We start from the raw sequence: 23019 nt of genomic DNA, 5'->3' as shown, positions 1-23019 counted from the left end.
AAAGAATAATAGAGCCCATTTTCCGTAGGAATTTTTTACCGCTTAGTGTGTTAACTATGTGTTTTTCATGACTTAAATTCTTTCTCTGTTGGTCTTTTTTTATTTAACGTTTCTTGTTTTGTTCAAAATAAGTTTTTGGTTCTGGTTAAACCCTTTGCTTTTAAAGGATTTTAATATTTTCATGCTGCACAGATGTTCCAAGTTTTACTTTCGTTTGTAATGGCAGGAGTCCTTAAATACGCTAACGAGTCTTTAAAAGCATTCCATATTTATCTCGCCTTCAAAATCAAACAGGAATTAGAATGAACAAGTGATGCTGAGGTTTTTGATCTGTCTTCTGAATTATTAACACTCGTCTCTAGAAGGAATTGCTGTAACGAGAATCCTGCAGTCTGACTGCTTGAATTACAGGGTGTTGCATTTCTCATTTCACAGAATGCCAGAGAGGAAGATCTTTGCAAAATAGTAACTATGAAGAAATATAAATAAATACACATTTCAATCTTCCAAAGCCGCTGTTTGTTTGTTAGTGAGCAACTACTCTGTTTTTTGTGGACTATAACAGAACTTGCTGCTTCTAAATGAATCCTTTGTTTGCTTTAGCAGTGTACTGAATATTGCATTGCTATTCCCCCAAGTAATCACACAGAAATACATGGCGATATGGGCGTTTTATGATCAGTTTATTTTTGTTTTTAAGTTCTTTGTTAAACTCTCTAACAAGGAAGTGCACTCACTTTATTTTGGTCTTCCTGCTTCTTTATAAACACACACACACACACACACACACACACACACACACACACACACATCATTTGGCGTGCACCAGGCAGCGCAGTGTGTGTATATATAGAATATGTGTGTGTGTGTGTGTGTATATATATATATATATATATATATATATATATATATTACACGCAATGTAGTGGGTTTGTATTCTGAGCTTGCTAAGAACTGTATGTTTCGGTCGTTGACATTTTGCCACGACCAAAGGATCGCTGCCGGCCGCGTTGCCGCTACCCCCTATCCAAAGCCTTTACCCTAAAACCCCCGCCCTTATCTTAAAATACCGTACCTTAAACCTAACCACCAAAACACCTAAAATTTAACCCCATACCCTAACTGCTAAAACACCTTAAATGAACCCCGTACACTAACAAAAAAACTTGCCGTGGAAGCAGCCGGTGGTGGGGGTTCCAGCGACGGATTGGCTGTGGCCGCAGGTTCGTCTGTGGCAGAACGCCGGCAGTCATTTGGTTGTGTGAAACGGACGCAACAATGTCCCATTCCGTTATGTCTAATGCCTTGTGTGCCATAGGGGTTAGTGAAGCATTACCATGCAATGTCTTGCTAGCCCCATATATGCAAGAGGTTGGGGTGGGTTGTTGGAGTGTAAAAACGATATTAAGCCTTTATTAGATCATGATTAACTAGCTTGCCATGCGGGCTAAGGGAGTTGTTGTATTAAAATGAAATGTTTAGATAATTTGTATCATCTGTTCTAAGTTGGTTTAGGTTATTTTAGTCATCGTATACTTAGTCATGATTGGCCTAATACCAGCCTGGGGTAGGTGATAAAAGTTCTGTGATGTTTTGGAGGTAGCCTGATTATTGCTCGGACTTCAGTGAATAATATGTAAATAAGTAATTTACAGGTAATTACTCATTTATATATGTATAGAAGTTTGTGTGCATATACAAGACCAAAGTGACCAATAAATGTCAACTCTACAAATAAAGGGAATAGAACTAGATGTTATAAACGGTCTGTTTTGGCCAGCAAGTATCTATGGATGGGAACCTTTCAATTGCAATCAGTAGGAGAATGAAGTTGGAATAGAGCGCGTTCGGAAGAAACAAGACACTCTTGCAAGGAGGAAAGAGAACAGATAGTTAAAGAGTGGCGCTTAAATCTAATTATAGTAACTACTATAAGTGCACGTGAATAATTATAACAGTGTATCCAAATGTAAACATCAGTGAATGTGATGAAGTGGAAAATGATAATAAATGCAGCTTCAACCCTTCGTGTAGATTGTCTTTTCTTCAATCCGAGAGAAGTCTGGTGACAGGATACTGTGGAGCGCAGGTATATATAAGAGAACAAACACAAGCATATAGTGCAGATATTTCTGTTCAAGTGGTGTGGTTATCTTAGAACAAGATGTCCCTATGAGATTTCTACTTACAGATTTCTCACAGGACTTGTGTGTATAAAGGTATCTTTGGAAGATCTATATAGGATATCCAAATCTTCCCTGGATCAGTGGGATGGGACGTTAGTAAGGTGAAAGAGAGGCACAAAACCTAGTGCAGACTGTTCCAACATTTATGTAACAAATCAATATAAAAATTTGCACTCGCAATTTGGCAAATATAAACATGCAGATTGGGATAGTATCCCCGCCACGAATAGTAACTGCTCCCGCGGGTGAGTGGATCAACACCGCTGATTCTCCTAGGGCTGTGTGTGTGAGCACTAGGAGAATAACCTAAGATAACCACACCACTTGAACAGACATATCTGCACTATATGCTTGTTTGTTCATATATATCTGCGCTCCCCAGTATCCTGTCACCAGACTCTTGCAAGAAACCTTCCAGTGTGCCTCAAAAGGAAAGTGTTTGACTAGTGCATCCTGTCTTTGCATATGAATATGTAACTTGTATCCTAAATACAAAGACAATTCAGACAACTCGAAGTATGGAGAGATGTATGCCGGGTATTACCCGAAAGGAAAGAAGAATGAAATAGTTGGAAACAAAACAAAACTCTGGGACATCATAACTGTGAGAAAAGTAAAATGGCAGTGGGCTGGATATATGTTAACGTTGCCATTGTTGGACAAAGATGGTATTTGACTGGATTTCAAGGGCTATGATAAGATGAAGACGACGACCAAAAGTAAGATGGAATGAAATTAGAAAATGAGTTGGAGCATTGTGGAAAACAGAGACTTGCAAAACTGCATTACCTGGATCAGCGGTCTCCAACTTGTTGCCCTATGCAAACTGCATTACCTGGCAAAAAAAACCAAAAAATAAAATTGGAGTATCGGTTAATACTAGGGCAAACCTTTTAAACACTACCATATTTTTCTTAATTAAACATAACTTACGCACTCCTCTGAGAATTGTTACCTTGCGGCGGCTCCCAAACACGTCGGAAGCTGCAGTGCTGCAGATCTTGGCTGGCCATGCGGGCGAAAGTTACTTCCGACTTGCGATCCGAGGGGCAGGGGGAGGAGGAATTGGCAAAAAGAGGGGAATGGGCCGGTGAAAATTCTGTCGCAGACCATCGTTTGGAGACCACTGAGCTGTACGATCATTGACGAGGCCTTCATCCATCAGGGGATCAACAAGGGATGATATATAATAGGAGTGTATAGCGTGAAACCATTTCATGGGCAATTAAAAGAGCTTTCTCTTGTCTTCAATCAGGAATTGCTGCTTTGAACAGATGTGTGAAGAATCTGTCAGTTTCTAAATTCTAGAATTCTAAAAACGATCTCTGATTGTGGTCTTCAGATTGATACACTTTGTATGTTTATAATTGCTCTTTGCGACAACTGGATGCGTATGTTGCTGCTTTTTATTTTATTTTTATTGGATGTCTGCTTCTATACCTTTTTTAATCGCCCTATTTATACAGTTTTTATAAAACGTGTGTGTGTGTGTGTTTAAATCGAGCAATAATGGATTTTGCTTTTTGTTTTGTAGAGAGGATTTAAGGCGCTGGTTCATCCAGCAAGAAATGGACCTGTTTAGATTTCGCTTCGGTGAGGTGCCCAAAGAGAAGGTTCAGGAATTTCTCAAATCCAATGATTTGGAATATGTTGCTGTAAGTACACAAATAGAAAACATTGTCCACATGACAACCAGTCCTACCATAGGAAAATATCTGAATTACTGGTATATTCTTCAGATAAGAAAAAGTTAATTATGGTTTGGGTTGAAACAAACATGCTTTGCTATGTTGTGTAATCATAAAAAATATAATGCTATCCCTGTATGCTTTTCTGTGCCGCCTGTAGGAGAACAATACAAGCACAATACCCAGGACATACTTGAAAACGAGAGGTAACAATAAATGTGAAGCTTTGTGACACCTGACAGGCTGAAGGTCACATGAAACTTGCTATGGGTTTTGCGTCCCTGTTCCATAGACGCCAGTGCATTAAACACACAGCTTTTTAATATGACTTAAACGAGGATTCTTCAATAGTAAGCGGTTCGGGACAGGGCCTCCCTTTGATTTACAATATGTTGTCATTTACCTCTCGTTCTTATCCCCTTTATTTACCTTCTATTATACATTTTGGAAAGCTCTGAGTAAACTGCAGCACTAAATAAATAAGATTAAATACGCATGTGCATATAATTGTTTATAGTTCCTGCTCCCATATGGCAGGCTTTTTCTTAATTGAGAGTTGCATGTTAATCCATTTGTTCCAGGATAGCCCTGTTCTGTCCATTGCAGCAGTGGTATAAATTAATTAAAAATACCATGGAAAACCTATTGGGAACTATAAAATAAATCCTATACATACACCTTTTATGTAGGTTGTTAAAAATGTATTTGTCCCAGGACAATGAAATGAACTTAGAATTCTAAGCAACACTGATGTTGTCTTGTAATAATGTACACCATATGTCCCAGGTAAAAATGGGAAAGTAGAAACACGCTGTGGTAAATGACATGTCATTATGGACGCTTATTTATATGCCCTGCGGAGATTCATGTAATCCTGTCAAGTATATGGAACCTACTTCCTGCAACTTATGGATTTTACCTGTATTTTTCACATATTGCTCTCTTGTCTGTATACATCGGCCCTAGGGATATTGTTCCCACTAAATATGCCCAGATGAAACATATACTACATTTGCGGTTGACCGGTTGGATGTCTGTATGTATGTGTTTTATTATTTATTTTTAAAACGTGTTGCTGTAATCACTCGGCATATATTATCCCGTGAGGTACATGTCCCTCTACATATGCTGTGGAGATGTACACCGAGCATGTGGTCGGAATTTTTTATGTTCGGCTTTCTCATACAGTCTGAGAACTGTCATCTCAGTATTAACTTTGCTCCTTTTACATCTCTCTCTGTCAATACACATCTTATCGTATCATGAAGTTGCATCAGATGTCTTAGTTATTTTTTTACTCTTCATTTCTGTATCATGTTAATTCTGGTACTTTTTTTTAATTGATGCTTTATTACTTCACCATATCTCTGCCTTCTGTACCGATGATGACTCTTTGCTGTTTTTTCATGTCTTTATCACACTCTTTGGTGTAGACCTATGACGCCCGCATGATTTACGTAGGTTTGGGGCAGTTTTTTGTTTTTTGTTTGGGGTGTGGAGCTAAAGAATGAGGGATATTATGGTTTTTCTTGACAACCGTTTGTTGGCTCTTGAAAATTGGGAAAATTGGGAAAGTTGGGAGCTGAAATGTCGAGTAATTTCACAAAAGAAATTGAGCACCCTCTCCTTCTCTCTTCCTCCCTCTCCTTCTCTCTTCCTCCCTCTCCTTCTCCCTTCCTCCCACTCCTTTCTCCCTCTCCCACTCCTTTCTCCCTCTCCCACTCCTTTCTCCCTCTCCCACTCCTTTCTCCCTCTCCCACTCCTTTCTCCCTCTCCCACTCCTTTCTCCCTCTCCCACTCACACATACATACATTTTGGCGCGTTGTCTGCACCCGACCACCATCCACCGCGCACCCGACAAGCCAGGTCTGTCGCGCCCGCAACGACAACAGCATGTTTAAATGTCCCGCGCGGGACCGCTACACTGCCTAGATAGGCCGCTCCAATGCACCATATTTAAATGTTCCGCGAGACATTTAAACATGTAGTTGTCGAAGCGGTCGGTATATGCAGTTGTACAAGACCTAGCTTGGGTTTGGTGCGCGACGGGCAGTGGGCGGTCAGGCGCAGTAGTGGACATCGCGGCAAAATGTTAAACGGCGAGCTGCCCTGCGGCATAGTCTCCTGCTGGCAGCATTTTGGTCGCTGCTAAACGTCACATTCTGCTCTGTCCCACGGGACTTTTTAAAGATGGCGTGTCGGGGTGGCCTGTCTAGGCAGTGTAGCGGTCCTGCGCGGGGCATTTAAACATGCAGTTGTCGGGCACGGGGGACAGCGGTCTGGTGCGGACATCGTGGCTTATTGTCCCGCTAGCAAAGTGTCCCGGCGAAGGTTTGGTCGCGGCTAAACGTCCCATTCAACTATGTCCCCCCCTGGTTGAGACTTGTCTCATCTATGATTTTGAACAGATCTGAAATTGCTTGCAAGACGTTATTAGCAACGCTATTGTTTATGATAGACATACAAAGAGGTGTTCTACTACATAGATCAAACAAAAGGATCCAATGTTAAGGCTTTGAAAACCACAGATGTCCACTTGTGTAGAAATTATTATTTTGGTCTCTTTTTTTTTTTTTTTTAGCTTTAACCTAAAAATCAGAAAACCAAGGAATCGTTTTCTTTGTTAGGTCATCTCTCATCTTGATTTGATGTCTGATTGCACAGATGAGAAAAAGTAGCTCAGAGAGCTAAAGTTTTAAAGCCGATCAATCTAGCAATTGGCACTAGAAAACAAAAAATAGACTTCGATGATTGTAACCCGACCCTTGGTTTGCGAAACCAGGCCCATAAAAGGCGGCTGTTGCAGAGATAGCACTGTACAGTATTAATGGCCCCAAATCATAATGACATTCAGATGCTACTTCTACCATCAAAAGCCTCTGCACAGAATAAAAATCAATACACGAAGCTGTGCAGCACTGCCTGACCATCCCTGCCACCAGCAGGAAACTCCAGGCAGTTTTATTGAGCTTCGTTTTAAGGCTGAGATTTAGGTTCTACTCTATGAAATTCAAATCAATACTACACTACAATGGCATTCCTAGTGCTGTAATGTATTATATATGTTTTTACATTTACAACGAAGGGTGTTTTACTTTTCAGATATGCGTTGTACCCTCTGAACTGTGGATAAAATATGAGGTGTTTGTAAATTGTGCATGAAATAAGATTTAGAAATAAAAAAACAAGAAATGAACAGATGGCTATAGAATTACAGGAGGTAGACTGGAATGGGGGATGTTAACCTAAAGGATGAAGAAGGTTATTTGAATGGACATGGTTTTTAAGAACTCGTGTATATTGTGCTTAAAAAAATACATTATTACTAGTACATGCATTGGTTGGTTTTCTATATGGCTGAGATTTTAGTCAGGACAAATTGCATAATGCTTATGAGGCTGCCCCATGTGCGCGTGTGCACAACGGAGCGAGAGGGCATGGCCGCGTTTTGAAAAGACAAAAAATGTTGTCTTTTCAAGTGGGACGCGTGACCTCTGTGATTCAGCCAATGAGGACGAACCAGCTTCGTGGCGCATCCGTCACATCCCCCCCGTCGCCGCCCCAATCCCTTGCAGCTCTGTTAACACATGGCTGGGGCTGCAGGCATGTGCGAGTCTATGCGGTCCATCGCACGCGAAGTAGTATCTTAGGCCCCGGCTATAGTGGAACGCGCTAGCTTCCGCGCTCCTCGGCGCAGCGCACGCTCGCCTGCAGCAGGAGATATTTCCTGTCCTGCAGGCAGAGGCGACAGGGAGGCATGTTGGGGGCGCAACCATGACGTCACAGAGCCGGTTTGTCTTCATTGGGCGTACCGCTCATGTGACCCCGACCAGCGCACGGGAATACAGACATGTTTGTGGTGCCGGTCTCCCCATATCGCCTGTGCACTAGTTAGGGGACGCACTATGCACAAATACATTGTCGTCCTAGTGTATGCTCTCCATATAGTTAAACATTCTTGGCTATTTCAAACTACGACATGCATACCTTGTATAACGATTTTTAATACAATGAAAAAAAAATACAAAACAGTGGAACCCCCGGCGCTATGTCTACACTTTACCCTTGTACATGCAATTGTCCATAAGTATTCACAGTCCTCTTGATATTTAGCAGGTAGGTACAAGGCAATAGGTAATGACTGGTCCCTTGATAGTCCTCCTAATGACAAATACACAAAGAGAAACAAACCATTGTGCAGTAGCAAGTACTATATGACAAATCTTTTAGGACAAACGGCAATGCCTACTTACAAGAAAATTTCTTGTTGTATTAAATTGAGAGAATCTGTTCTTTAGCTTGCCTCTCCTCCTCGACCTCACGAATCCCACGTGTAGTCGTCACTCCATCAGTCTCTCCAATGGAAATGTTCATATGTCCACCGCAGTTCCCCACGAAAGAATAACAGTGGACAAATTGGTGTAGATTGCTAAAAACAGTATTTAAGACAATGACAATAAGCCAAAAACACACTCACGTGGTTAAGGCTATGATAAAGCAATTCTCAATGTGCCGTCCGCAGCTTGTATTGACAGGTACTTTGTAAGCCCCAATGCACCACGAGCACTCTCACTGCTCACAGCTCTGATTGCGGCACGCCTCGCTGACGTCTCGCCAAGCGCCACAGGAAACCCTCCTTGCCGACAGACACCGTAACTCCTCCTTTCCAAACACGTTTCGTGATGTGGAAACCGTCACTTCCTCAGTGGTGAGGGGAGTTCACAATAATGATGCTATTTATACTCTCCATTGGTACTAAAACACATCCCACCATTAAAGTGCCAGTATTAAAAAACCATTGAACATGTCAAACAGATGATGCTGCTAGAGCTGACTACCCTGGGATTCAGTAGCACTGCCACAATATGATTACATAACCTAATACAATGTGTTATTCCTTTAAAAAAGAGGCTAGATCTAAATCTATGTTGAGGCCTTTGGGTGACAGCGTCTTTAAAGTATATATCCAAAAGCTTTCCCTTTTGGATAGATAATTGAGTCTGTCACCCCCCCCCCCCCCCCCCCCTCTCCAACTAGCTTTCGGACAATCTATTCCCCTGCATATAATGCCATCTGGTTTCTGATCATGTACAATTTTAAAGTGGTTGGAGACACTGTGTCTCCAAACCTCTTTTGATGTTATATGTGTTCTGCCAGTCTACGTTTTAGGGGTCTCTCAGTTCTCCCTACATATTGAAGTCCACAGGGACATTCCAGTAAATAGACACAAAATCTGCTCTTACAATTGATAAATGTGTCTATACTGTACTTAGTACCTCTTACATTGGACTGAAAATTGTCACATTTGAGGCTAAATGAGCAACCTATGCACTTCCCACATGTGAAATAGCCTTTGTAATTGGCTAGCCATGTGGTATTGTGTTGTCTTGCCCCACTAAGGGGACAACTAGGTGCCAACTCAGCCATCACATTTTTTGCTCTTTAATATACAATTTGTGGGCGTTCTGGTTGAAAGGATTTTAAAACGGGGTCTCTTTGGAGAATTCCCCAATGTTTATGGAAAGTTTATATCTGGGGCCAAACTACTATACTTAGTTATGAATGGTATAAATTCTCCCTTTTTTGTTTTCTTTGTTTTTTTTATCCATATTAATAAGGGATGATCTATCAATATCCTTAACCATAAGAAGGGCTTTATTCACCCTGTCTTTATTGTATTCTCTCTCGATAAATTTATCCCTGAGAGAATTCAATTGTTCATTGCATACATGCTCCTGAGAGCAATTCCTTTTAATTCTCATAGCCTGACCCTGTGGAATGTTTTGTATCCATCTCGGGTGGTGGTGGCTTGACGTCAAGAGGTACGTGTTAGCGTCCACCTCTTTGTGGTATGTTTTAGTGTGTACCACGAAATGAAGAAAATCAACACATGATGTCAATAAGGAAGGAGATGTTCAACAGAGCGACGGCGCTGGATGATGAGGGACTTTATTGCACTAATTGGACAATTCATGACACCTGGTTTTGGGGTTATAAGAGGGTTGATTTCACTGTTGTGCACATTATGCCATTTCTGCTTTTGAGAAAGGCCTGTGTGGCCGAAACGTCAAGTCTATTGGCAATAAATTAGTTTGAGCAAATCCGTGGAGCCCCGATTTTCTTCATTTTGTTAACCCTGAATTGACACAGAGAATCCTGAACCAGGAGCACCGGTAGTTTTATCCCCTTTTGATTTTTTATTAGTGTGCAGCATTTATTTATCTTTCTACTTAGTGTGTACCACACCACTTTCCACATATAGGGTCAGGTCTAAGAAATTAATGCTGATGTTGCTACTACTAAATGTGAACTTGATGTTGTTGGGGTTACTGTTTAAATGTATTTTAAATATGTCCAGTTCTTCCATAGTTCCTCTCCAGACACACAGCACATCGTCGATGAATCTCTTCCAGAGCACTAGATTTGCACCAAATGGATTGCCACTCCATATGTGACTCCGTTCCCACATGGCCATGAATAAATTAGCATAGCTTGGTGCAAACCTAGTGCCCATCGCGGTGCCGCATGTCTGGAGGAAAAATTCTCTGTCATAGCTAAAATAATTATGTGTAAGATTATGTTTAAGCCCCTGTAATATAAATTACTTCAAATTGTCATCTACATTGATGTCCTCTTCTAAAGCTAACTGGACAGCCCTTAAACCATCATTGTGCCTGTTGCAGGGTACATGCAACCAGACACGCGGGTTCTCTTGATGAGGCTTCTTTATTGAGCCTTAAAAACATTCAGCACAAAAAAACAAAATAGCTTTTCTTCAGCATACAAAAACAAAATAGCTTCTTTTCAGCATAGAAAACAAGGCAGCTTCTCTTCAGCATGCAGGACACAGACAGTTCATCACACATGTACTTTGAAAAACAGACCTTAAAGCAGTAATCTCTTCAGTATTTCAGTCCTGTCTCCTGACCAGCTAGCTTGCATGTGTGTACAGCCCGGGGGTTTTAAAACACCTTGATTATGCAGCTGGGGTCAGACTAATTAAGCAGCCCTTCTCAACTGAAACTTAACCTCGTCACTGCTGCACTGCAAGCCTAAACATAGGTTTGCCAGGTATATGGCTGCTGACGTTCGTTCACCCTGTCCGTGCCCAATAGATGTATAGAGGGATAATATGTCACATGTGACCCATACTAATTGTTCATCCCATTTTAATCCCTGGACAAGATTCAATAGATGTGCAGTGCCCCTCAGGTAAGATGGAACCTTGACTACATACTGTTGGAGTACATGGTCCAGGAATTGGGAAAGGTTGGATGTTAACGAGCCAATCCCCGATATAATCGGGCGTCCCGGAGGTCTAATTGGGTTTTTATGGATTTTGGGGATGAAGTAAAAAACTGGTATCCTTGGTTGTTCTACCGTAAAGAACTCCAGTTCTTTTTTTGTAATTACCTCATCCCCAAATCCCTTGTCTAAGATACTGGACAGTTCCTTCTGAAAAAGATCAGTCTGGAAAAAAATCAGTCTCTTATACGTCAGATCATCACTTAAGATCCTCCTAGACTCTTCCTTGTAGAAACTAGTATCCATTACAACTAGGCCTCCTCCCCTGTCTGCTGATTTTATTACGATGTTTTTGTTATCAGCTAGGGACCGGACCGGATAAAACGTAGACTGGCAGAACACATATATAACATCAAAAGAGGTTTGGAGACACAGTGTCTCCAACCACTTTAAAATGGTACATGATCAGAAACCAGATGGCATTATATGCAGAGGAATAGATTGTCCGAAAGCTAGTTGGAGGGAGGGGGGGTGGGGGGGGTGTATGACACTCAATTATCTATCCAAAATGGAAAGCTTTTGGATATATACTTTAAAGACGCTGTCACCCAAAGGCCTCAACATAGATTTAGATCTAGCCTCTTTTTTAAAGGAATAACACATTGTATTAGGTTATGTAATCATATTGTGGCAGTGCTGCTGAATCCCAGGGTAGTCAGCTCTAGCAGCATCATCTGTTTGACATGTTCAATGGTTTTTTAATACTGGCACTTTAATTGTTGGATGTGTTTTAGTACCAATGGAGGGTATAAATGGCATCATTATTGTGAACTCCCCTCACCACTGAGGAAGTGACGGTTTACACGTCATGAAACACGTTTGGAAAGGAGGAGTTACGGTGTCTGTCGGCAAGGAGGGTTTCCTGTGGCGCTTGGCGAGACGTCAGCGAGGCGCGCCGCAATCAGAGCAGTGAGAGTGCTCGTGGTGCATTGGGGCTTACAAAGTACCTGTCAATACAAGCTGCGGACGGCACATTGAGAATTGCTTTATCATAGCCTTAACCACGTGAGTGTGTTTTTGGCTTATTGCCATTGTCTTAAATACTGTTTTTAGCAATCTACACCAATTTGTCCACTGTTATTCTTTCGTGGGGAACTGCGGTGGACATATGAACATTTCCATTGGAGAGTCTGATGGAGTGATGACTACACGGGGGATTCGTGAGGTCGAGGAGGAGAGGCAAGCTAAAGAACAGATTCTCTCAATTGAATACAACAAGAAATGTTCTTGTAAGTAGGCATTGCCGTTTGTCCTAAAAGATTTGTCATCTAGTACTTGCTACTGCGCAATGGTTTGTTTCTCTTTGTGTATTTGTCATTAGGAGGACTATAAAGGGGCCAGTCACTACCTATTGCCTTATACCTACCTGCTAAATATCAAGAGGACTGTGAATACTTATGGAAAGTTGCATGTACAAGGGTAAAGTACAGACATAGCGCCGGGGGTTCCACTGTTTTGTATTTTTGTTACCTGGATTGCAAATTTGTGAGATATTTGCCTGGAGGAATCCCAAGGGCAGCTTTTACCAATCATTCACGAATTTTTGGATCATCAGTCATTTACACTTTTCATGTTTATTCACTAATCACGGATAGTTATAGGTTGAAGCGCTGAGTTGTAGGGTTTATTTTTAGTTAGGTTTTTCACTTAGATAATGAAAAATAAATAATGAAACGCTTATGTAACCCCTCTTTGTTTCCCTTAGACTGACTTCTATATACTAAGGCGGGGGGCCCAAGTTCTGCTCCCTGTTATAGGTGCTGTCTCACCAGCTGAGCACATGGCCGGAGGTCGGACAATAGCACACGGCTATGGATAACCAAAACGTATTTATATCAATCCCCTATAACCACAGATACAGAATATAAACATAATTGTGATCCTGTATGGGAGGATCATAAACATACAGTCACAATTCCTACGTTGCCCAAAACAAGGTCTGCAATGAATTAAGTGTTGGAAGTCTGGGAATCGGGGGGTTCAGTGCGGAATGCGCATATTCCGAAAATCCAAGCGCTTATCCAAAACTGGCAAAGGTTAATGATTAAAGAGAGATTAAATAGTTGCGCCAAAAAGTCCTACTGTAAAGTTCGTGACTTCAGTCCTTCACACAGTACAGTCTCGCTGCCCGAGTCTCTCAGAGGTGATTCGCCAACCTCTGTATTGTTGTAGAGAAAGGGAAGGGGGGGGGGGGGATCCTCAGGCGCGTCGTCCATACCAGAGGATCAGCCATCTGATCAAGATCAGACACCTAATGTGAGTGTGTTCCTTTTCCCATTATTTATTTACCCCTTTAAAGAGATCTAAGGCACCCATATGTGTTGAATTATTCCTCATTGTGGTCCCCCATCTTTTTTACGTTCACATATGTCCTGGAGCTACAAGCAGAACGACGCGCCTGAGAAAGGTTAATGATTGTAGTGTCAGATGAACCCTCCAGGAAAAGCAGAGACATAGACGATAGTGCAGACAAATAAAACAATCTTCATGTAAATGACTGTAAGAAACACACTCACGTGGTGTTAGTTCGTTAAACATCATCTCTAAAAGCTTAGGAAGCTCCCGATATGACGGTGTTCCGCTCTCACCGTCTCTCGGTCTCCCGAACGCTGGTGCTGCGTACGCGTCTCTCTCAGCTCCCTGGATGCGGTCAGATGAAGCTCTACGCGTTTCACCGCAAAGAACGGCTTCTAAAGGAGTATTCATCACATCTCCCAGACTACTCTTAAACACTCCTATGGCTTCTCTCATTGGACCCGAAGGAATTATACAATAAAACAGTCTCGGAACGAGTTAATTAACAAAGATGACAATATCATAGCCAATAAGCAATCTCCATTTCAAGCAGTTTGAAGATAAAACAAATTTGGATCAAAAGTTCTATCTTAAGTTTTTAATGTATATATCAAAACATTAATGCTATAATTGTTCTCAAGGATGTGTATTATAAAAACTAGAAATAGTTGAAAGCTATATAGGGACAAGTTTACTACATACAGTATAGTAATTCATTACCACATGAATAGTAGACAAAATACAACAAAATAAACTTAAATTAGAGTAATGTATAAACACTTCCAAATGGAAGATCATTACATACAATCAATACACATAGGCTTGAGTAATTAAAATCGCAGGAGAATGAGTAACTAGATGTCTAGTCGATGATTCTGAAACATGTAGTCGCTGTGGTAACCAAGTAAAAAAGCAATTTTCAGCAGTGAATCAAAGGGTATAAACATGATACTAATGTTAAGTATTAACACCATTTAACTTTTTGGATCATGTTTTTCATTAGTATTTGTGTCCTTGATATTTTAACATTAGTATCATGTTTATAACCTCTTAGAATGATTCACTGCTGAAATGTGTTTATTACTTTGTTTTTTATTTTACCACTGCGACCTATCTGAATATTTCAGAATCACCGACTATAGGCATCTCGTTAGTCATTCTCTTTTGATTTTAATTGCTCTAGCCTATGTGTTCTATGTAATTATCCCCCATTTTAAAGTGTTTCTATATTACTCTAATTTGAGTATATTTTGTTCAAACAAGTCTATTATTCATGTTGTAACAGGCTACTATATATTGTAAACTTGTCCCTATAGCGTTCCTCTATTTCCATTAGTGTTTGATGCACATCCTTGAGAAAAATTATATAATTCATGTGTTGATTTATACACTAAACTTAGATTTGTATCAAGCTCCTTTTATACTCTTTGATCTGTGTTTTCTTTTCTTCACACTGCTTGAAATGGAGATTGCTTATTGGCTGTGATGTTTGTTATCTTCGTTAATTATCTGGTTAAGAGACTGTTTGTTTTATTGTATAATTAACTTGGGTCCAATGACATAGAGGTACTGTATTTAATAGTAGTCTGGGAGATGTGATGAATACTCCCGAAGAAGCCGTTCTTTGCGGTGAAACGCGTAGAGCTTCATCTGACCGCATCCAGGGAGCGGTGAGAGACGCGTACGCTTCCTCTGGACAATCATCCGGGCACCAGACCAAGAAGTGCGGTGAGACCGAGAGGCGGTAAGAGCAGAACACAGTCATATCGGGGGAGATTTTCCTAAGATTTTTTTTTTAAGAACTGACACCATGTGAGTGCGTTTCTTACAGAGACATTTATATAAAGCTGGTTTTATTTGTCTGCACTATTGTCTATTTCTCTGTGTTTCCTGGAGGGTTCATCTGAGACTATAAGCATTAACATTTGCCACAGTTTTGGATAAACGTTTGAATTTTGGCAATAGGCAAGTACCACGCTTAACCCCCTGATTCCCAGAATGCCAGCCCTTTGAATACGTATTACACTGGTCTTCTTTTATTTTCTTGTATATTTCGGTAACTTCATAGGTCTCTCCCCTATTTTGGACTACGTAAGATTTGAGCAGGATTGGTAGATCAGTTATTTTAGTGGTTTCAGCTGCAAACAGTATCTACTTATACTTTTCTTCCGTGTAATGCACTATTTTTACATGTTCAATCATTGCATATTGTTTATTTTGTACTACTGCAATATCATTTGGGTACACTTTTGTTCCTAATTTTTCATGCACTTTTGCTTTAACTTGCTTATTTGAACTTTTGTCTTCCATAGGACAGCGGTGTGCAAACTGGGGCCACGTCCCTCGGGGGGGGAAGAGGGCGGGAGATTTGTCCGGGGGCGCGCGCGGGCAGTTGCAGAGGTTCCGCGCTACTCCCCAAGGCATTTAAATGAATGCCGGGGGAACGCGCAAGGCCTCGGCAGCAGTAACACTTACCAGGCTTCAGACGCGTCTCCATGGCAACGCGGCGTCAAATGACGCAGCGGGGTCATGTGGCATCAAATGACGCTGCGAGCCACGTGATCCCAGACCGTCATTTGACGCTGCTGACAGTTTGGAAAGGTAGCGCGAGACCGGGGGAGGCCAGATAGGGGGACGCAGCATCAAAAGTTTGCACCCCCCTGACATAGGACACAGCACCCTTTTTTCACTGTGTGCGGGGCAAGGAGCGCCATTTGTAACAATTTTTTTCCCACTAATCACAATACCTGTAAGATGCTGTACAGTTGTGTGCCAATGTCTCGGAGTCCCCACGACCCTGTGTCATAAGGGGCCTGTATGTAGGTGTTAGCACCACGTTGGAGCTCCTGTAATCCGTGTTATACTGTAGCAGGCCTGTCTCTTTGTAAAGACTTTGCTACAGTACCCTTGTCTGTAATGAGAATCCCATATCTTTTTACTCACAACTCCCTTAGTCCTATAGGCTGCTGATCCGTTTTCAACTCTTCATAGATAAATAAAGGCTAACACTGCTCAACAGGACTTCAATTTTTAATGGAAGTGTAATATTGTGCCCACTTGTCACAAGTGATTGGCAAACCAGTGGTGCTGCCTGTGCAATGCAGCAGCAAGGTTAGAGAGTCACTGGAAAGAAGTCACAGCATCTTCCAATGAAGATTGCATTTATGGTGCACACCCGGGGCTAAGTAAACTTAACGTTTATTACAAGCTAATAAAAGGAGGTAAATACAGTGAGAACATTGTATGTTAACACATGTATGTTATTTTACCATCGTGCTGAGGCTAAAAACAGGGAAGGGTGAGCAGGCAATAGGGTGTCTAGTTGAGTACCCTGAAGCAATGATTAAAGAGGGGCAATTTAAATCTTGTTGTGATTAAATATTAAAGGCAAGACTGCCTTGTTAGCATGATTTATAATAGCATACAGAAAGAACCCAAAAGAAGGGCTCAAAGAACCCCACTAGAATGCACTCATAGCATTTTGTACAGAGATACCCTCTTGAAGTCAAATGACCAAATCAAATAGGGATAATAAAAGAGTGACCAAAAACAAAAAAGGTTTATTACATCAAATTGTCCCCACGGAGGAGATCCGGAGAAAAAGAGGAATATAATGCCACTGGATAGCTATAATTAGACTGGCTATACACTTTATCTCCTGCGGTCCAAGAGTCATATAATAACCATTAATATTGTGAAGTGGGAGCACTATTGTACTCAGAGTGTAAATCTGATTAGATACTCGCCGAGACTCAGAGACTCACATTGGCTCAATAGATGCTACTGTATATACACAGATAAATAGCTAAGTGTAAATGGATGCTGTGTATATATAGATAGATAGATACAGAGGTGATATCGGCTAGTAAGGGGTTAATACCAAAGCTTGCCTTACCACAGAGATATGATTGTGCTGTACAAATAATACCCGCTAGTAAGGAGTTAATATCAAAGCTTGCTTTACCACATAGGGTATGCACATTGTGTTGTAGGAAAAATAACCAGTCAGTATAGCTAATCTCACATATATTGTATCCACCATAGATTGTAGCTTGTGTATTCATGTGCCCAGGCAATTGTATACCGTGGGAAACTTCACCACAATGTAGGCTGCTCTAAACACAAAGAATATGTGTAGTAAATAGCCACACAGATACAGCTGAAAAATACTATTGCATGTATTAGTTAGAGCCACAGCATGTATGTTGATCTCTATTAGGTCATATTTGGAAAATGTTTGCACACATATAGGGTTACAGCGAACCCAAATTGAAACCACTGATACAAGCCGTAATGGTTGAAACCCGCATGGACCGCAGCTCCTCCGTAACGTCACCTCCGCGATGTTCTACTCTGCCGACATGCGTTTCGCGCGATTGACGCGCTTCATCAAGGGGAGGAGTCTACTCTCAGGCACCCCCATACTTGATTATATATCTCCTAAAAAAACGGTGCTGTACCCAAATTGTCCAGTCAGGAGCATGGTATCATTAGGTGCCCTATCAATTCCCAATTGGCATAAGTGAAACATTGTCACAGACATAATTAGGGTTTAACCCTAAACCACCATTTTGTGGTTTCCTGCAGCCAGATTTTTCAGCAGCTTTGCTACTATATAAGATACCACTTTGATTGCTTTAACACTAGCCATCAGCGCACTTCCATCTGGATTTCTGCAGCCAATTAGTATTATAAATCATGTATAAAACAGATGAATCAGACTGCTCTCCTTTAATGTTGTGTCCAAGTATAGATAGGTGAGCCGGTGAGCACAAATGCTATGAGTGCATTCTAGAGGAGTTCTTTGAGCCCTTCTTTTGGGTTCTTTCTGTATGCTATATTGTTTATCTCCTTGCACCAGCTCACCTATCTATATGATGATATAGCGGTGAGACATTCAGAGACTTTGGTCTGTACAGCATGTCTAAGGTCGGGTTGAAAGGTTTATTTTCATGTCCTCAGCATAGAGGGGATATTTGAACCCAACAAATTTGATGAGGTCACCTAGAAAGTGTGTAAAGAGAAGAGGTCCCAGGACAGACCCCTGGGGTACTCCCACAGAGCGATCAACGGAAAAGGTGGTGTTGGTGTTGGCAAACGAGACACTGAAAGTATGGTGGGAGAGGTAAGAGGAATTCCAGGATAGAGCTCTATTACGGGATATTAAGAGTATATGACGGAGAAGAGGGTGGTCCACAGTATCAAAAGCTGCATAGAGGTCAAGTAATATGAGCAGAGTGTAATGACCTTTGTCTTTGGCAGCATGGAGGTAATTAGTTATTTTGGTGAGGGCTGTTTCGGCATAGGCTGTTTCAGGGGAATGATCAGTGCGGAAAGCAGATTGTAGAGCAAGTGAGAGAATACAAGACATTCAAGGAGTTTGGAGGCAAAAGTCAGGAGGGAGACGGCGATAATTAGTGAGACGGCGATAATTAGTGAGACAGGTAGGGTCAAGCTTGTTGTTTTTGAGTAAGGGTATAACTCTTACGTGCTTGAAGGAGAAGGGAAAGGTAGCAGAGCAGAGGGAGGAGTTGAAAATATGTGAATGTAGAGATTAGTGTAGGAGCAAGAGGTTTGATGAGATGGAAGGGAATAGGGTCAAGAGGGCAAGTGGTAGAGGGGGAATATGAGATCAGCAGACACGTGTCCTCTGACAAAAAGAGTCAAGGCAGGAGGAGAGTTGGGAAGATGTTTAGAATGTGAGGAGGATACAGAGGGGACGTCTTGCCGAATGGAATACACCCGTGTCTTGAAATAACAGTGAGAATGAATGATCATCTCATCTTTTACTGTGCTGGTCTGCACGTACTCAATAAAGTAAATCTGAAGAAAAATGTAGACTGCTTAATTAGTTATTTTGGAAAAGATGAGTTCAAACCTGTTCAATCAGCCTCAGATGTTTGGATATAAGAATAGTTATTTTATTAAATGGTAACAATAACTGGTAATAAGTCAGATTGGACCACTCTGAGCACTAAAATAGTCCTTCCTGAAATTAAGTAATACAAAGAAGTCAACGCCCTAAAACGTATATTTATTCTATTTCACAAAGATCCATACGTCAATCGCATGTCGATCCACCTTTCTTTTTACGCCATACACGGTCATATTATCTTTTGTGCATCAACTTTTAACTGGAAAGGGGTGGGGGGGTTATGGGGTGGTGGTGTGGTAATCACTTGTCTGTTAACCTCTTCAGTAATGTCACCTTTCAGTGCTAGACTTGCATGCTGGGAATGTACCTAGGTTATGTCCAATGTCAATGCCCATGCACATAAATATTAATGTAGCCCCGTTTCCGTTACCAATTGCTGCTCTTATACCGGTTGGCTCCCGGAGCTTGAGCCTCTGCCACGTAGAGCCTGGGGTGTATACTTACTCTGGTGCAGTGCCTCCACCTGTGAGGGATCCCAGCAGAACGGAAGCAGCCCTTCACAGGACACAATAACACCCAAACAGTATAAAATAATGACACCTTTACTGTATAGCAATGGTTATGTAATAGGATTACTCTCCCTTATGGACAAGATATATGGCACAACTACCACACGCCTCGCAGGGCTTACTTCTCCGAAATGATACCCACCACCGTGTCCCACACCGTGTCCAGAATATTGTGTGCCTCACACAGTCCCCAATAATACCACAGTATGCAAGTCCCTTGGTCACTAGTCCCAGTGTCCCCAAAAAACCCACCCTTGTAGGCGTGATCAGTGCCTAGGTATATACCGGTATGTTGGTGCACTTGTTGACCGTTACCTGCCGGGCACTGCAGCACCCGGTCTGATGAGGCTTCGCAAAGGATCCGCCGATCCTTTCTCCTACACCGACGTCGGCAGGGTGATCCCACCAAAGCAGTGTCTCTGTAGTCTCTTCAATGAGGCCTGATCCCAAACCTCTCTTCAGGGAGTTCAGCGTCTGCTGTGTCCCTAATATATCTGGATACTACAGGGATCCGTTCGATCCGTTCCCTATGCTAGGGCCTGTCCCTGTAGCAGCCACAAGCTAGAGTTGACTCGGCCTATCTTGGGCCTAGGGCGGTATTTGCTGGCCTAGTGGAGAGGCTACTTGACCTTTACACGGACCCTCTGTCCCCTACCTCTCCCTGTCACACTCTGCCTGCATGCTCCCTGTGACACGCTTCCTTATCCTGCCTGCAGCACTTCTCCATCTCCTATTGGCTCCCTGGTGTCAGGTGGGACCCTTCTAAGGCTGATGGGACTTGTAGTCCCTTGCAAGAGCCTTCCCTGATTGGCTAGTGTTCGCGTGCTTTTCCACTGCGCACGCGCAACCGAGAATGGTCGCCGCCGCTCAACTGTGCATGTGCAAGCTCTTTCAAGATGGCGGCGCCCTGCGCACACCAGCCGCCTCCCACCGCCCTCTCCCTGCCACGGAGCTTCTGCAAGCGTGCACGCGCACCCGCACGCCTCCCGGCAACCGGCTGCACCTCTCCCAACCGCGCGGAGGTATACAGCAAGGGGGAGGGGGGGACGGGGGCACACCTCAGAGTGGGAACCTGGCTACATCAATATCACAAGTTAATTAATTTTATTCAAGGCTATTTTGTGCAGACTTTGGAAAGCAAATTCAAAAACTCTGTGCTCCCCACAAATTGGCTTGCAAATGTATTAGTGGCATTATACATTTTGATCTTGTTTTAGAACAAAGTAGTCATTCAGTGCATCTTTTTATTAAAAAATTATTCAAGACTGCTAAGTCCATCAATTGCACTTCATTTTAGCAGGAACCTACACTAAATGCAGAATATTTGTTATTGTCTTGTGGACTAAACATTGTGAAAGTGCCTAAAGGGTTAAATGAACTGAGTGTTTATTCTATCTGAGAATTAGTGCAATTAAAACTGGCAAAAAAACAGAAATGCAATCCCCTTTACAGTAGGTGCAGAAGTTCCTCAGTGAAAAACATTTATTTTACACGCTCACAAACACTCCCCCTTCTCCTGTAGAGCGTAAACATCAGACTACTTTCGGAAAAGTCACCATCTTGTTCGGTGTCAGTTCAATAAATTAGGTTGACATTTGCGCCGTTTAGAAGTATTGGCGAGGAAGTACCTAATGGACAGATGTTTTGCAACATAGGATTGCAGATCTAAGCTTTGAATAGAGAAGAAGTCATTAATACAAACAAATGCTATAATATCATTACTTGGTGATGAGGTTTATAATTTTATAGCTGGAGATGGTTTGAATTCTAGAAAGATATGAAGTTATATTTTGTGTTTTACTGACAGCAGGGGGAGATCTTGCTCTATACAGTTTCACGTTGGTTGTGCTGTATTTTAGCAATGCGCTGGAAGGACAGTGTGTAACTAATGGCTAAACTTTTGTTTCAATTCTTAAAAAAAGGGTGTTTTCTCTGATAAATATCAAACATAGCTGCTAAAAATGACCAGTGATATAATATACACGAGTGTGTATTTATTTCTTATGCAGGTTTTTTTGTTTTTATATAACAATTTTCAATTTGAGCTCTCCTTTTGTTTTAATAATGTGTGATGCTTTTGGCAATGAGTGATCCTTCCAACCAGGTGAAGTTCTGTTCTAATTTCAATGTTAAAAGTACCATTTCCCCCCCCATGGGTCCCTGTGAGTCTGCTGGTGTAAGCTGATGTACTGTAGCACTCCTAACATGCTTGAGCAATTAATCAATAATATTTCATTACATGATTTGAGGCCCCCCCCAAAAATGGCTGATCTGGAGAGACCTTCCTTAAAAAATATACGAGGGGCCTGAATATTTTTCCAATCTATTTGAAATGTCAAAACCTTTTTGTTAAAATGCTTTGGAGGCCATCTAAGATTGCTTGGGAAATAGCTTCCTCTGCAAAACAGATCTAGTAGAATATAGAATCGGCTACAATGTAATGGCAATCATGGCAGTTTTAGTTCAGAACAGGTGTGACTGTTCCCCAATTATCTGGGGTTTTGTCGGTGAGGTATTCCAGACAGACGCACACATAAAAGTTTCATAGATTACTGTCTGCTGCAGATACTGGATACACAACAATGTGACAGATGCTGTGGACAGCACGCTTCAACACTGTATGCCAGCATAATTTATAGCAATTGCCAGTATTAAACAATTTGTCAGCCTTCCTTTTCTGTATAGAATTTGAGACTGAGGCATCTATGATTGCAAGGCCACTTTGGCAACAAAGTGTGTTTAAAAAAACAAAACGAGACTGGGTGGAGGTCATACAGTAGCTGTTTCAATGGTGGGATACAGGAACTTCTTGCTTCTCTGCGCCTAAATTGAAACTCGCAAAGTGTTTTCTGTATGACCAGAGGTAGCATTAAATACAGTTTGGGGGTAGGAATTGCAGAACCCTGCTCAGTTAGAGCACAAAATGCAAAGTATGGTTCAAACTCTCTCCCGGTAATGAAAAACATTCACATAGCTTCTTACATAAAGATAAATTCAGCCATGAGCCATTATTATTTTCCTTTGTGGGCTCTTTTCCCTTTTTAACACACAGAAGCTGTTGGATAATTGCTTTGTGTCGCACTGTATGGATTTCAGTGTT

At 41.7% G+C, this 23019-nt stretch overlaps 1 protein-coding gene across 2 annotated transcripts in view; it reads left to right on the top strand.

The window, feature by feature from the left end:
• The window catches only part of PRIM2 (DNA primase subunit 2), a 225584-nt gene that overhangs the window by 22386 nt on the left and 180179 nt on the right, over nt 1–23019 (top strand). For both annotated transcript variants that reach the window (XM_075598113.1, XM_075598112.1), the window contains exon 5: nt 3721–3841. In XM_075598113.1, coding sequence (XP_075454228.1) covers nt 3721–3841 — 121 coding nt within the window. The remainder of the gene's footprint in view (nt 1–3720; nt 3842–23019) is intronic.

Source organism: Ascaphus truei, chromosome 4 (genome assembly GCF_040206685.1).
Source record: "Ascaphus truei isolate aAscTru1 chromosome 4, aAscTru1.hap1, whole genome shotgun sequence".
Classification (NCBI taxonomy): Eukaryota; Metazoa; Chordata; class Amphibia; order Anura; family Ascaphidae; genus Ascaphus; species Ascaphus truei.
Note: the sequence above shows the minus strand (reverse complement) of the source record. Positions and strands in the feature narration are given on the sequence as shown.